The sequence below is a fragment of the Tamandua tetradactyla genome, chromosome 5 (assembly GCF_023851605.1).
Source record: "Tamandua tetradactyla isolate mTamTet1 chromosome 5, mTamTet1.pri, whole genome shotgun sequence".
Lineage (NCBI taxonomy): Eukaryota > Metazoa > Chordata > Mammalia > Pilosa > Myrmecophagidae > Tamandua > Tamandua tetradactyla.
In genome coordinates this window covers 158,388,256-158,405,850 of record NC_135331.1, presented here as the reverse complement: position 1 = coordinate 158,405,850, position 17,595 = coordinate 158,388,256, and the positions used below count along the sequence as shown (strand labels likewise).

The 17,595-nt window shown below is 33.7% G+C and overlaps 1 protein-coding gene across 5 annotated transcripts in view; it reads left to right on the top strand.

The window, feature by feature from the left end:
- Positions 1-17,595, top strand: part of ASCC3 (activating signal cointegrator 1 complex subunit 3) — a 439,851-nt gene that overhangs the window by 187,593 nt on the left and 234,663 nt on the right. For all 5 annotated transcript variants that reach the window (XM_077162486.1, XM_077162488.1, XM_077162487.1 and 2 more), the window contains 2 exons: positions 14,553-14,729; positions 17,284-17,355. In XM_077162486.1, coding sequence (XP_077018601.1) covers positions 14,553-14,729; positions 17,284-17,355 — 249 coding nt within the window. The remainder of the gene's footprint in view (positions 1-14,552; positions 14,730-17,283; positions 17,356-17,595) is intronic.

The following is a 17,595-nucleotide window of genomic DNA, read 5'->3' as shown; positions in this document are numbered from 1 at the left end:
ATATGTCGTTTCCAAATATTGTCTCCCATTGTGTAGGCTGTCTTTCTACTTTCTTGATGAAGTTCTGTGATGCACAAAAGTATTTAATTTTGAGAGCTCCCATTTATTTATTTCTTTCTTCAGTGCTCTTGCTTTAGGTTTAAGGTCCGTAAAACCGCCTCCAATTGTAAGTTTCATAAGATATCTCCCTACATTTTCCTCTAACTGTTTTATGGTCTTAGACCTAATGTTTAGATCTTTGATCCATTTTGAGTTAACTTTTGTATAGGGTGTGAGATACGGGTCCTCTTTCATTCTTTTGCATATGGATATCCAGTTCTCTAGGCACCATTTATTGAAGATACTGTTCTGTCCCAGGTGAATTGGCTTGACTGCCTTATCAAAGATCAAATGTCCATAGTGAGAGGGTCTATATCTGAGCACTGTATTCAATTCCATTGGTCGATATATCTATCTTTATGCCAATACCATGCTGTTTTGACCACTGTGGCTTCATAATATGTCTTAAAGTCCGACAGCGTGAGACCTCCAGCTTCGTTTTTTTCCTCAAGATACTTTTAGCAATTCAGGGCACCCTGCCCTTCCAGATAAATTTGCTTATTGGTTTTTCTATTTCTGAAAAATAAGTTGTTGGGATTTTGATTGGTATTGCATTGAATCTGTAAATCAATTTAGGTAGGATTGACGTCTTAACTATATTTAGTCTTCCAATCCATGAACACGGTATGCCCTTCCATCTATTTAGGTCTTCTGTGATTTCTTTTAAGAGTTTTTTGTAGTTTTCTTTGTATAGGTCTTTTGTCTCTTTAGTTAAATTTATTCCTAGGTATTTTATTCTTTTAGTTGCAATTGTAAATGGAATTCGTTTCTTGATTTCCCCCTCAGCTTATTCATTGCTACTGTATAGAAACGCTACAGATTTTTGAATGTTGATCTTGTAATCTGCTACTTTGCTGTACACATTTATTAGCTCTAGTAGTTTTATTGTGGATTTTTCCGGGTTTTCGACGTATAGTATCATATCGTCTGCAAACAGTGATAGTTTTACTTCTTACTTTCCGATTTTGTTGCCTTGTATTTCTTTTTCTTGTCTAATTGCTCTGGCTAGAACCTCCAACACAATGTTGAATAATAGTGGTGATAATGGACATCCTTGTCTTGTTCCTGATCTTAGGGGGAAAGTTTTCAATTTTTCCCCATTGAGGATGATATTAGCTGTGGGTTTTTCATATATTCCCTCTATCATTTTGAGGAAGTTCCCTTGTATTCCTATCCTTTGAAGTGTTTCAACAGGAAAGGATGTTGAATCTTGTCAAATGCCTTCTCTGCATCAATTGAGATGATTATGTGATATTTCTGCTTTGACTTGTTGATATGGTGTATTACATTAATTGATTTTCTTATGTTGAACCATCCTTGCATACCTGGGATGAATCCTACTTGGTCATGATGTATAATTCTTTTAATGTGTTGTTGGATTCGATTTGCTAGAATTTTGTTGAGGATTTTTGCATCTATATTCATTAGAGAAATTGGTCTGTAGTTTTCTTTTTCTGTAATATCTTTGCCTGGTTTTGGTATGAGGGTGATGTTGGCTTCATAGAATGAATTAGGTAGCTTTCCCTCCACTTCCATTTTTTTGAAGAATTTGAGGAGAGTTGGTACTAATTCTTTCTGGAATGTTTGGTAGAATTCACATGTGAAGCCGTCTGGTCCTGGACTTTTCTTTTTAGGAAGCTTTTGAATGACTGATTCAATTTCTTTACTTGTGATTGGTTTGTTGAGGTCGTCTATTTCTTCTTGAGTCAACGTTGGTTGTTCATGCCTTTCTAGGAACTTGTCCATTTCATCTACATTGGTGTATTTATTAGGTTGTTCATGCCTTTCTAGGAACTTGTCCATTTCATCTACATTGGTGTATTTATTAGCGTAAAGTTGTTCATAGTATCCTGTTATTACCTCCTTTATTTCTGTGAGGTCAGTGATTATGTCTCCTCTTCCATTTCTGATCTTATTTATTTGCATCCTCTCTTCTTCTTTTTGTCAATCTTGCTAAGGGCCCATCAATCTTATTGATTTTCTCATAGAACCAACTTCTGGTCTTATTGATTTTCTCTATTGTTTTCATGTTTTCAATTTTATTTATTGCTATGCTAATCTTTGTTATTTCTTTCCTTTTCTTGCTTTAGGGTTAGTTTGCTGTTCTTTCTCCAGTTCTTCCAAGTGGACAGTTAATTCCTGCATTTTTGCCTTTTCTTCTTTTCTGATATACGTATTTAAGGCAATAAATTTCCCTCTTAGCACCTCCTTTGCTGCGTCCCATAGGTTTTGATATGTTGTGTTTTCATTTTCATTCGCCTCGAGATATTTACTAATTTCTCTTGTAATTTCTTCCTTGACCCACTCGTTGTTTAAGAGTGTGTTGTTGACCCTCCACGTATCTGTGAATTTTCTGGCACTCTGCCTATTATTGATTTCCAACTTCATTCCTTTATGATCTAAGAAAGTGTTGTATATGATTTCAATCTTTTTAAATTTGTTAAGACTTGCTTTGTGACCCAGCATATAGTCTGTCTTTGAGAATGATCCATGAGCACTTGAGAAAAAGGTGTATCCTGCTGTTGTGGGGTGTAATGTCCTATAAATGTCTATTAAGTCTTGCCCATTTATTGTAATATTCAAATTCTCTGTTTCTTTATTGATCCTCTGTCTAGATGTTCTGTCCATTGATGAGAGTGGTGAATTGAAGTCTCCAACTATTATGGTAGATGTGTCTATTTCCCTTTTCAGTGATTACAGTGTATTGCTCACGTATTTTGGGTCATTCTGATTCGGTGTGTAAATATTTATGATTGTTATGTCTTCTTGTTTAATTGTTCCTTTTATTAGTAGATAGTATCCTTCTTTGTCTCTTTTAACTGTTTTACATTTGAAGTCTAATTTGTTGGATATTAGTATAGATATTCCTGCTCTTTTCTGGTTGTTATTTGCATGAAATATCTTTTCCCAACCTTTCACTTTCAACCTGTGTTTATCTTTGGGTCTAAGATGTGTTTCCTGTAGACAGCATATAGAAGGATCCTGTTTTTTAATCCATTCTGCCAGTCTATGTCTTTTGATTGGGGAATTCAGTCCATTACATTTAGTGTTATTACTGTTTGGATAATATTTTCCTCTACCATTTTGCCTTTTGTATTATATATATCATATCTGATTTTTCCTTCTTTCTACACTCTTTTCCATACCTCTCTCTTCTGTCTTTTCGTATCTGACTCTAGTGCTCCCTTTAGTATTTCTTGCAGAGCTGGTCTCTTGGTCACAAATTCTCTCAGTGACTTTTTGTCTGAGAATGTTTTAATTTCTCCCTCATTTTTGAAGGACAATTTTGCTGGATATAGAAGTCTTGGTTGGCCGTTTTTCTCTTTTAGTAATTTAAATATATCATCCCACTGTCTTCTAGCTTCCATGGTTTCTGCTGAGAAATCTATACATAGTCTTATTGGGTTTCCCTTGTATGTGATGGATTATTTTTCTCTTGCTGCTTTCAAGATCCTCTCTTTCTCTTTGACCTCTGACATTCTAACTAGTGTCTTGGAGAATGCCTATTTGGGTCTATTCTCTTTGGGGTGTGCTGCACTTCTTGGATCTGTAATTTTAGGTCTTTCATAAAAGTTGGGAAATTTTCAGTGATAATTTCTTTAATTAGTTTTTCTCCTACTTTTCCCTTCTCTTCTCCTTCTGGGACACACACAACACATATATTTGTGCGCTTCATATTATCATTCAATTCCCTGAGCCCCTGCTCAAATTTTTCCATTCTTTTCCCTATAGTTTCTGTTTCTTTTTGGATTTCAGATGTTCCATCCTCCAGTTCACTAATTCTGTCCTCTGTTCTCTTTAAATTTACCATTGTAAATTTCCACTGTTTTTTTCATCTCTTCTACTGTGTCTTTCAATCCCATAAGTTCTGTGATTTGTTTTTTAGACTTTCCATTTCTTTTTGTTGATCCCATGCCTTCTTCATGTCCTCCCTCAATTTATTGATTTGGTTTTTGAATAGGTTTTCCATTTCTGTTCGTATATTCAGAATTAGTTGTCTCAGCTCCTGTATCTCATTTGAGCTTTTGGTTTGTTCCTTTGACTGGGCCATATCTTCAATTTTCCTGGTGTGATTCATTATTTTTTGCTGGTGTCTGGGCATTTAATCAGATTTCCCTGAGTGTGGGACCCAGCAGGTTGAAAGACTTTCCTGTGAAGTCTCTCGGCTCTGTTTTTCTTATCCTGCCCAGTATGTGGTGCTTGTCTATCTGCGGGTCCCACCAGCAAAAGATGTTTGACTCCTTTATCTTTGGAAGACTCTCACTGCTGGGTGTGTGGTGGGGACAGAGGAAAGGTTGTAGGTTGGTTTTAATGGCTTCAAATTGTGAAATCCTGGGATCTGAGTTCCTTGAGAGAGGGATTCCACCTGAGTTGTGTTTCACCCCTATCGCGTGGAAGATTCAGGTGATAGAGAGCCCTGAAAACAGCCTGTTTCTGCGTTCTGGGCACTTGTAACCTATGTAATCCCAGCACTGAGCCCAGAGGCAACGAAGCCTCCATAGAAATAGCCGCAGAAGGCTCTGTTTCACCCCTTTCCTCTTTTTCAGTTAGCCCAATCGGCGATTTCCGCCTTGATCAGTTTCACCTGAGCTTGTGGCCTATTTTCAGTAGTCAGAAGTTGTTCATTAATGCCACTATTGGTGTTAGGTTGGGCTCAGTCTCCACTACTGTTGGAGACTCTTTCCTTTCCCTCCGGGAAGTTGCCTGTGGGGATGGTCACCAGCCGCCGCGGCTTGGGGAAAAGCTGTTCGGAGGCTCCCAGCTGGCCCGGGAAGCCGCGTGTGTGGAAGGGGCTGCGGTCGCCGGCCACCTCGGCTTGGTGGACCGCTGTTCCGAGGCTCCCAGCCGGCCCGGGAAGCCGTGCGTGGAAGAGGGGCGCAGGCCGCCACAGCTTGGGAAACCGCCGATCCAAATCTCCTAGCCGTCCCGGGAAGCCGCGTGTGGGAGGGCCGCCGTGGTTCGGGGAACCGCCAATCCAAGTTTCCCAGCCGGCCTGGGAAGCCGCGTGTGTGGAAGGGGCTCCGGTCACCAGCCACCGCAGGTTGGGGGACCACCACTCCGAGGCTCCCAGCTGGCCCGGGAAGCCGAGCATGGGGAGGTGCGCCTGCCGCCGCGTCTTGGGGAACCTGATCCAAAGCTCCCAGCCGGCCCGGGAAGGAGGGAGGGCCCAAATCTTAATTTTTTTGAAGTCTCTTTAAATTAAGCAAACCAAGTAACAGAAAATCATAGTTCTATGCCTATGTTACAAAGCTAAATCTGACTGAAAAGAATCAAAATATAACTTAGAAAAATATTATTGATTTAATCCACTTCTCTTCTCCTTCCACCCAAACCCCCACCCAAAATAAAAATCTGAACTTTTTTCTGATATAGTATTTTAAATGAAATATGATTGCCTAATGTGTCTGATTTTTTAAGAGACCAATGCATATTGTCTTAGTTTTGAACATTTGTGGTTGTTTGCGAACAGTGCATAACAAATTTGATAAATTCACTAATGTCAGAAGTCTAGTGTTTTTTTCTCTCAGTCTTTTTTTGTGACTTAGAATACCTCTGAATATTAAAATGATACTTGCTAGTGGGTCAGAGAAATAAAGAGAATAGATGTAATCCCATTTTCAACCTAATCAAGACCGCTCATTCCTTTGATTTGTTTTCTTTCATTCATGTTCTCCTGGCTTTGTTTTCTTTCTGAATTAGCCAAGCCTCCATGACCAATTACCCTCTTCCCAATAGTCTTAACTATCGTATCCCCTGACCACCTGGCAGAATTCTAACTGTGACTCATTTAAACAGTGTCTGCACTTCCAGCCAAACTGCTAAGCACTAATGGGGAAAATTGCAGAATAGTGTAGACTAGGGTTACTATACCTTCATAGTTCTGAATTCACCTTGTCTTTTGGGATTGCCCCAAAACCTCTTAGCAGGTTTTCTTCTTTTTCCCTGATGATTCTCAAGCTTCACCGGACTCTTCCATCACACTACGGCACCCTGTCATACCTCAGTCTTATATGACAATACCTTTTACTGCACATCTTATATGACAATACCTTTTACTGCACACCTTCATGCTTGAGCTCCCTTAATTTCTTTCTTCCCACTAAACTCCTCTCAAAAAGCTCCAGACCTTTTCATTGTATCCATACTCATTCCTTCCTTTTCTTAGCGCCTCCCTCAACCTGTCCCTGTCCAATAACTTCTGCCTAATAAAGCTTACCTTTACTGAGTAGCTTCTAGAAATAGTAATCTATATTTACTGTTTCAGTTTTCACTTGTCAGACCACTGCAGTTTGGCCACTGCTCCAACATATGTAATAAAATGCTCAGCATATGTAATAAAATGTTTTCACCAAGATTGCCAGTTACCAAATCTAAAAAAATAGTTCCCAAACCTTATTTTATTTTATGTTTTTGGTACCACTCATACTGGTATTTGATATTATTCATCATTCCCTCCCTCTTGAAACTTTCTCTTAGCTCCACGTTTTTACCCTGTCCTTTGTTCACTTGATTTTTTCCCCACCTACCTAGGTATTCTTTCTTAGCCTCCCTTGCCATCTCTTTTTCTTCACGCAATGTATTTGCATTCTTCAGCATTCTATCAATGGCCATCTTTTTTCATTTAAGTCTTTACTCTGGGGAAACTAACACCTTTATGCCTGTCACCTAAATCTCCATATGTCGTCCATGCCCTGCTGACTTGAAGACATATTCCAATTCATTGTATGTTCCTACTTTGATATCTCAGTGACCTCTCTCTTGCTAACCATGTCAGAAACACTCATCTTTCCAGTATAATTACATATAGTTATGTATGGCATCACAGTCTACCTGTTTCCCAAGCCAGAATTCTGGAAAGTCACACTTGAGTTTTCCCTCTTCCTTCATATTCACCCTCACTTCAATATATAGTTTTTTTTTAATTGAGAAATATACCGTATATACAAAAAAGCAATAAATTTCCAAGTACGTTTTAACAAGTAGTTACAGAACAGATTTTAAAATTTCGTATTGTTTACAGTTCCACAATTTTTCATTTTTTTCTTCTAGCTGCTCCGAAACCTGGAGACCAGAAGAATACCAATATAATGATTCAACAGTCATACTCATTTGTTAAATCCTATCTTCTCTGTTACACTTCTCTTTTTTTTTCTCTTTTGCATCATCAGACTTTTTATATTTTGTGTCTAAATCGCTCTGGTCAAGATCCTAGGTATGGAAAATTTTAATAGATAATAAAAAGTACAAAAATTTAGATACTACTTTTGGGTGAAAAATAGTTTTAAAATGAAATATTTTCCATCTGGTAAATCTACCAAAGCTTCTAGATAGACTAATAATTATATCAAACAAAACTCTAAATGCACTGAAGAGAATATAGGACAATATTATAATAGCTTTGAGGCAGGGAAGATCTAAGTGACATATAAAACAACAAAATCTATAAAAGAATCATGTGGCACATTTGTTCATATAAAAATTAGAACTGTTTGAATCAGTAAAGTCACAAAAAAAGGTTAAAATATAAGGAGCAGAAAAACAGAAATTATTTGAAACACATACAATAAAGCTTTATTGAATGTTCCTGAATTAAAAGAAAATAATTTTTTAAAAATCTGGGAAGAACATTTTACGTAAGAAGTAAAAATAACTGAGAAACATAGAAAAGATGCTTAATACACTATTTAAAGGAAATAAGATACTTCTCCTGTATCAATTTGGCAGAAATGAAAAAGTGTAATTTCAAGTCATCTACTAAAATCAACCCTATATTTTTATTTCTAGGAATCTACTCTATAGAAATAAAGCACAAATATGTAAATATATGTTAGCACCTGAATTCATTTAAACACTTTTTCATACAAAATATTTTAGAAACTACACAAGTGTCCACCAACAGAGAAATGATTGAATAAGTTTTGATACATTCATACAATAAATGCTACTATGCATCCTATAAAATAGTGGGGTAGAACTATATGAAGTGGGCTCAAAAGGTATCGGTGTTATATTCTTCATTGAAAAAGCAAGTTGTCCTCCATATATAGCACAATCCTATTTGAATATTTATTGGATACTTACTGTGTGCCAACCACATAATTCTAGGTACTGGAAATATAGTAATAAACAATAGTGCTTCATAGGACTTAAATTTATGATTTTAGGTTGGGTAGGGAGAAATATGTTGATATGGAACAATATGCAGCAAACTGTAAAAAGTGGTTTCTTACAGCAGGAGTGGAATTTGGAAGAGTAGTTGGAGCATGTCCACTTTTTGCCATGTAAATTTTAAAATATGTGTTGTGTATGTGTATGTATACCCATATAAAAAACAAACTGTTGAAATGTTAGCGGACTCACAGAAAAACAGATTTTAGCTAATATCTAAATTAATAATAATTTCAAGGATATAGGTAATTGTGAGACCCAAGTGACACAGAGAAATGTAAGACTGCCATCATTGTTCTCCAGGTTTTTTCTTGGCCACAGTGCACAAATCCCAGATTTAAGATATGAAGTCTCAAAGAGAAGCGTTCAGGCCATCATTTACATAGAAAGCTGTTTTGATTAGGGAGTGTCCTAATTTTATACTTTGTTACATATATAGTTTAGTGACATTGTTCAGGGAGTCATGCCTTGTGAATCAGTATTGTTGGTTTATTTGCATTGAACCACCGAGAGAGACCTTGTCCACCGAGCAAACAGCATTTACAGATAAGGAGTTTCCTGCAGCTATACATCATCAGTGTATTTGCCAAGAGGCCAAGTAAATATCATTAGTGCATTGGCCAGGAGCATGTTTATGAGATGATTTGACCAGACTATATTTCTTTCCTGGTCATCAGTAGTGGAGGGAGGAAATAGATTACAGGCCTACTAATAATTCTTTTCTGTGTGTATATACAAATAGACACACACATGCAACTTTATGTATCGTATGTATTTTAAATTATTGCAAATATTTTGTAAATTTTTTATTAATCTACAATAATATAATTTACTATATAATTTATAAAAATAAGCTGAGTATATAAAATTGTATATTATTGGCTTATGTATAATGTATTATATGTAGTATGATTATATGAACATAGAATAGTGCAATGAGAAAGTATATATTATGTGTAATATAAACATGTAAAATGTTAGTATGTAATTCTGTTCATATATTTATATTTATTTGTATATACATAAATGATATACTGCATAATGTATTTTATATTTATGTATCAGTTTATGAATTTTTATGTTTATATAATCCATATTTATAGATGATATAGTATATATTTTATATAGTATACATTTCTCATAATTTGTCTATTTTGTTTCATTTTAACATTTTTAACTGTTTATTTTTTAATACTCATATAAGTATTTTTTCGACTAGAAAAAAACTATCTTTCCATTCCATTGGACTTATTCTCCCATTATCATTGTTTTGATCAGGCTCATGATATTTCTTACCCAGTCTAAAGCGTCCACCTCAGAAGTAATTTTTTTTTCTTCTCCTTTCCTCCTTTTCCAGTCTATGTTTCAGTTTGTTGGAGTACTCCTTCAAAGTGCAAACCAAATATAATATAAAGAATATTTCATTCTTCCTACTCCATCAAAACTCAAGACAAATTGAAGGTTAAATCTTCTGAATTCTACTTTTCACCTGTTTTTTTTTTAATCAGTCCTGTCTTTCCCTTTCTAACAGTTGCCCTAATTCATGCCTTCATCCTCTTTTCCCTAGGTTGTAGTGAAATTCCTCTAACTGGTATCATTACTTTCAACTTTTCTTAGTTCCTGTATTGTCATCTCCATAACATTACCAGATTTATAATTTCTCACTGTTATTCCCATAAACCTATTATTTCCTATTTAAGAAAAAATGTTCAACTGCCTTAGCAGAACCTTAAAGCTGTTGAAACACTGATCCATTTGCCTAAATTTAACTTGTCCAAATCCTTCTGTTACCATTGGTTCTATTCACACTATTTGCCTTTTCTCTACTTCCTTTCAAAGTACCTAAGGGCATGCAATAGGCCCTCTTCAGCGATTAAACTAATCCTAAAGTAGAGTGTGGTGTTGGTTATGAGATTAACTATTATAAATGTCAAATTATATGATACTTCTTCCTCTATCAGCTCACACATCCAACTATTAAAAACCTACTGTTCTTTTGAATCATGCCAAATACCACTTTTCCTATGAATGTTTTCTTAATTCCCCAATTAGAACGAACTACACCTCTTCTGGGTTCCTTTTGTACTTCTTACTTTGTATGTTTTTAATGCTTATTAGAATCTTCTATATAATTTCACAACTTGCTGTGGTTAATTGTATCTTCATCAGTATCCTTCAGTAGATTTTATCTCCTTGATAGAAGGTCTCTCATATTATTATATTCCCAGCGAGTACTAGTTCAGTGCTCATAACTTTTTATACAGAAGCAGAATTCCTGCTTTTTTTTTCCAGATGTGCTCAGTAGATGGCAGTGTTTCATACAGAACTTCAACATCTGACATAAGTATAAACACACCATAGGAATTTATTCTGATGCAGTGTAGATCCTTTTTAGGAACAGGAACTTCATGGTGTTATTAGGGACTAAATCGTAACACACTTGCCCATGGTTGAGAAATTTGTAAAAGATAAAAGTATAAGAGTGCCCAAATCTACTGTTTTATATGTTTTAAGTGTTTTCTAAAAAAAAAAAATTTAATAATGTAGTTGTAGACTTACAGAAAAAATCATGCAGAAAGTACAGAATTCTTGGATATCTTCCTTCACACACAGTTTTCCTTATTGTTAATAATTTCCATTAGTGTGGCACCTTACTTACAAATGATGGAAACTATAATTCTAAAACTATTATTCAATAGTTTTTTTACATTGAATAAATATTAGTTCTCATCTCAACTAACTTTACTTTTGGTGTGTAACGAGCTGTATCTATTTCATAGGGAGTGGTTTACATAGTCCTTAAAAGATGAGAGTGTAGATCCACTTTTATTCTACTTATACATTGACTTTGAAATTTACAGGTGTTTTCTGTTAATGATTGTAAGATTGGGGTCAGTGTGCCCAAGCATTTGGACTTTCATGAAGTATATGTGCACTATATCAAAATACCCAAGGAGAAATCCAGCACTGGGAATCTGCCTCCTTAGGTACAGTAACTTGAATTATACCAGCATGATGCATACAAATTCTGACTAAAATTAGGTGTGAATTAGAGAAGCATTAAAAATGAAATAATTAAAATATTTTCCCAACATGTTTCTCTGTGAATTTCCTTATTTTATTTAAGATAGCAAGAAGATAAGAATGATATAATATTTCTAGATTAAAAATATATATATTCTATAGCTTTTTGTAAAGGATTGAGGATTTTTGTACTTACATTCTCTCATATGGGAATTTCATCTTAGGTTAATTAACTTGCCAAATTCACACAGCCTGTAAATTGTAACACACGTGATTCCAAATCATTTGTACTTTTATCACATTAAAGGTTCTCACACTTTTTCTCAGGTATGTAAAAATCCTTTTTCAATCAGAATTTTACATGGGAGCCTAGTTTGTAACAATAGGAAAGCTGATTGGATATGGAAACACAAGAAGTGATTTTGAACAGATATTGTAATAAAGTGGGGTTGTAGAATGCCACCTATGTTCTACCTCATACCCATTTCCCCAAGAAATGTCTGCTGAGCCCTTAGGGCTCAGGTGTAAATTATCCTCGTGTTCTAGTTTACAAACTGCTAGAATGCAATATACCAGGAACAGAATGCCTTTAAAAAAGGGGAATTATTAAGTTGCAAGTTTACAGTTCTAAGGCCGTGAAAATGTCCAAATTAAAGTAAGGCTTTAGAAATGTCCAATCTAAGGCACTAGGGAAAGATACCTTGGCTCAAGAAAGCCAATCAGGGTTTCTCTCTCAACTGGAAAGGCACATGGTGAACTTGGCAATGTCTGCTAGCTTTCTCTCCAGGTTTCTTGTTTTATGAAGCTCCCCTAGGGCCATTTTCCTTCTTTATCTCCAGAGGTCTCTGGCTGCATGGGCTCTGGTCACTCTGGTGGCTCTGAAGCTTTTTCCAAAGTATTTTCTCTTTTAAAGGATTCCAGTAAACTAATCAAGACCCACCTGTGGAGTCACATCTCCCTCTAATCAAAGGTTAATACCCACAATTGGGTATGCCACACCTCCCTGGAGATAATCTGCTCAAGTTTCCAACCCACAGTGATGAGTGGGTATTAAAAGAAATGGTTGCCTGCACCAGATGCATCAGGATTAAAACATGGCTTTTCTAGGGTACATAATCCTTTCAAGCTGCCACACCTTGATTGTATCACACTGATCCTATAAATTATTCCTCTTAGCAATAGTTTGTATCCTAATTTAAAATAGGAAACTTCCATGTGATTGAAATGGTGGGTTCTTTTGGCAGGTACTAACTTCCTGTTTTACTTATGTAGAGAATTTGAATTATATAATTAATACGGTGAAGTTGAGGAACATATAGGAGTGTAGAAAATCGTGTTCCTCTCAGGACTCCCTGGGACATTTTGTCAAGGAATACATTGACTAGATTATCGTCTGCACAGAATAAAATAGAAATTTAGAAATAAATTCCATAAACTGAAACAAAACTACACACACACATATATACACTACACTTTTATATATGTCAAAATGAAAATTTAAGACCCAAGTATTTAGAAAGTAACAGTCAAGTCTCTTGCCACATAGAGGACAATCAGTGATCCAGTAAGGTTTAGGGAGAGAGAAAGACGAGACAGGGATAGAGGAATATTTGTTAAAAAAATGAATTTTAAATGTTAGATAAATTTTAAGTGGAATATTTTTTTTTAAAGATGGAAAAATATAAAGTTGAAAAAATAAAATAAATGCAAGTAAGGAAACAGTAGGATTAGCCATGCTTCTAATATCTAGTTTTTTTTTTTTTAAAAAAGAACAGTAAAATAAAGAAACCTTCAACAGAACCAATCACAAATAAGTAGAAAACATGTGAATAAACAGAAATGATAAAGAACTTATTACAAAATGTATAGACATTTCAAAAAAGATAAGGTTAATATAACTATCATCACTGAATTAGTCAGAAACAGAAGACCTAAAAACGTAAATGAAGGGGAATTGGATACTGTTGAGTCTCCATTTAACAGTAAAATGTTACCCCTTGGCATCGTTAGATCTCTCACCATCTGGTTTTTGCGTTCTTTCACCTCCCTTGATAACTCAAACCACTAGTCCTCCAGAATGCAGTCCTACTTCTTGCCTTTTTCTCTCGCTTATAATTCCAGTGACCATTACCTCAGGACCTGACTTACCCAAGTTTAATTGGTGCTTTCTTTTCATTATCCTCACAATTTTTGTAACTATTTTCAGTTAATTGACCATACCTCACTTGATAAAATAAAATTTATCTAACATTTAAAATTCATTTTTTAACAAATATTCCTCTAGCCCTGTCTCGTCTTTCTCTCTCCCTAAACCTTACTGGATCACTGATTGTCCTCTATATGGCAAGAGACTTGACTGTTACTTTCTAAATACTTGGGTCTTAAATTTTCATTTTGGCATATATAAAAGTGTAGTGTGTATATGTGTGTGTGTAGTTTTGTTTGTATAGGTGTTATAAAATATGTAGTTATTTGTATCTGTTGTACTTAATGATAATTTAGGAGTTTGAAATCTTTTTCTTTATGAGGATGCAGTAGTTACTTGATTTTGGTTCTCATGAATTGACATATTTTGCTAAATATGTTACTATATGTTACTATGATCATTAAAGGGAATACTATGTTATAGGCAAAGATTATAAGTTAAGTAGGCAATATATAATAAGGGGAGGCAAGTCCTGGTTTCACAAATGAATCCTCAATAATTTGTTTTTTTTTTGTTACTTGGAAATAATTCTTCATTGAATATACATGCTGCAAATATTTAAGTGTCATGCAATTACATCATTTTAAGTAAATTTGTAAAACACTAGAAATGTCCACCTTACTTATTTTAGACTTTGGAGTTTTTATATTCAAAATTAATTTAAAATTCAATAATTCATAAATTTCATAATAGACATTTTTATTCCCTCTGAATTTATAATTCATAAAATTTATAGTAAAACCTAACCTCTATCATTTGCTGTGTTACGTTTTTTTAAAAAAGAAGAAGCCATTTAACTAATAGGATTTTTCAGCTCAGTGAACCAACTAAAATTATGGTTTTAATTATTTTAAATCATCCTAGATGCCAGGATTAGGCCAGTTTTCATAATTGCAGCCCTCTTTTAGACTTTGCATTATTGTTCTGTATTTCTGTAGGGATTTTATTTTATTCTGATTGTTTCATAGCCTTGTATTTACTAAAATGTATTTAAAATTAATAAAAATCAGCATGGATCTAATCTACCTCACTTTAATTAAAATGACCCATATAGGTTGAATCCACTCAAAGTATGATAAGAATTCTTGGACTGTCTGCCACCTTACCCAACTACCTCGATGTTGCTACATTTTTACACGTTAATCCCTATATCGGGCTTTTCTACTTTGATGGCCGTTTTCGACCAGTACCTCTTGGACAGACATTTTTGGGAATTAAGAGTGCAAATAAGGTAAATACTAATATCAATAAATACTTTTTTATAAATTATTTTTTATATACTGTTGAATTACTTGTTTGGAATGAGAGGCCCCAAAAGACCACTTCTATAGCATTACAATTATAGCATCCTAGACAAAAATGAATGACACTTCCTCAACTATATGTAGTTAAGTAACTCCTCTTCCACAAAGTTGCTTTTAATAAGTTTTCATTGCTATTTTCAACATATATTTTGTATTCTTAACCATTGCAAATTTCAAAATGTTATTTTGATATGACTGGATGCCAGTAAAAAATAAACCAGTTTTATCTATTTTGATATGTTATTCACTAACAATAAATAATAATACTTCATATGGAATTGAAAAATAATTTCGTGGTAGCAACCATCAAGAGAGGTGCTCTATTTAAACTATAATATTTTATAATTGCCATATTAATTATGTATACAAATGGTATTTTTAGAATTCTTTGTAATGCTTTTAGAAGTTTGTGTTATTGATTTCTTAAATAGTATTATCATATATCACTTGTACTGTTAGGGTGCTATTTTAGACTTTTTTATAACATGGTAAGTGGATACTTTGCTTGAAATTTAAACATTTATCATTATATTTAATATTTTTGATAGAAGAAATAACTTTAGGAGAAGATTCTGAGGTATTTTGAGCTCTTTAATAAAAGAAACCCAGATGGAATTGCATTTTCTATGTACACTATTATAAATAAAATATTCAGCTGAAATATTATCAGAGGAGTTGTCACCGTATCTGTTAAGCTTTTTCTTATTGCAAAAAAATAAGGTATCTTTAAAATTTTTAGGTGCCATTTTAGATTTATGCAGAAAAAGGAGAGTTTATGTTAGGATGATAGTCATGATGTACATATTTTAATTGTCATTAATTGTTTCAAGTACTTCTCAGTATTACTTGCTGCTTGTTTTTTTTTATCCTGTTGTGTCTAACATATATTTAATTATTTAATTCAATTCATTGTATCATTAGGATAGATTCAGAGCTGTTTCTTTATAACTTTGGATTGATCTTTGACCTTCAGAATATAAATGATAGTAGGTAGTTATCATAGAAAGATATAGAGATAAAAAAGAAAAGAAAATTATTTCAAAACAGCCATATCTTAGACTTTATTTTCTTTACATTTCATATTGGTAAATCACTACCTAAATTCAAAATATGCTAAAAGCTAACTAAATTTGAAGTATTTTTCACCACAATATATTAGCATTATAATTATGAAAGCAATAGTGTTATTTGACAAACCCCCTTAATTATCTGAAATGGTTTAGAAATTTGACATTTAAAAAAATTTACACATCCCACATAGGATGAACAGTTAATTATATACTTATGTTATAGTTTTATATCTTAATAAAATTCATTACTTTTACATTCAGTTGAAATACATAGTTGGTAACCATTTAGCATTTCTATTTAAACAGCATATTTAACATAGCATTTAATATATGAAATAGTAGTATGTTGTTTAATATGTTTTCTAACCACATGTTCATTTTACATTTCTCATAAGAAGAAGTCCTTTTAGGTTTCTTTTCATTCAGAATATATGTAATTGTTGTGGAAGAACATTGTGTGCATGACACATTTGATTTGAAATTATGACTTTGACAAGAACTCAGTCCAAAATTTAATGAAAAAATTATTGAAAGGGTCTTTTTCACTTGGGAGGGGGTTAGTTTTTTAAATTATTAGTGGGAATAAATTATCTTGTGATCCTGCTTTATGGGGAAGCCATTATATTCATAAGAGTTCCAGAATTTTAAATTATTTACTTTATTGAAACAGAAAATCTAAATCATAATTATTTCAAATATGCATATTTTTTATCTCCTCCAGATTCATATTAATACATGTTAAGTAGGGTGATGCAAGGTGCATTACATAATATTTGGGTTAGCTTCCTTATTAATAAGGAAGTTAGCTTCCTTGTTAATAATAAGAAATGGAAGATTTCTTATTATTAATAGTAAAACTGAGAGCGTTTCTTTTAGATTAGATTTCCAGTTACTCTGAGAAGTGGTTCTGTAGAAGATTATATCCCTCCACACATATATTACAGAAATAGTGTGTTTTCTTAGGTTTCAGCTCTATATAGGATTTGACATCCTTCCATTAGTGTTCTGGTGACTCAGAATTACACAGGAAAGCTGTATAGTTTATAGAATGAAATAGGAGGAAGCAGCCTGAAGAACAGGCCTCTTTGGGGAAAGCAGAGAGAACTTTAAAATTATTCTAAACTATAACTAACTACCATATTTTTCTTAAAAATACTGTCTTTTTAAAAACTTGTTCTTAGGAAGTTAATACACTGAGGGGGTATTGTATGAGGTATTTTATATGTATTTTTTAATTGTGCTGTGTTTATTATGGATTTTTGTGGGTTAAATATTTATATTGTATTTGTTGTTTCTCCATTCTAGTTAATCTGAAGGAAGAGAAATGCATTATAATTGTCAAACTTTTATGTGTAGTTAGAAAATTTGTGACTGTATCACTTGATATTTTTCATGTTTTTAAACTTTTAAGGTGCAACAGTTGAATAACATGGATGAAGTATGTTATGAAAGTGTTTTGAAGCAAGTAAAGACTGGACACCAGGTACACTTGCCTTACTTTATTCTGTTTTAAGAGAGAGCTTAATGCTAAAAAATTAGTTTTTAAGTCTTCACTTAAGAATTTTTTATTGAATTCTTAGATAAGGACTTGAAGATTTTATTTCTCAATAACTTTAAACCTAAAGGTTAGCCTGCAGGAGTCATAAAATTTTCAGAGATAATATTACCCCAGTATTGATAGGTTGTACAATATTTTGTCATTTTTGTTGTATAAAGTAGGACA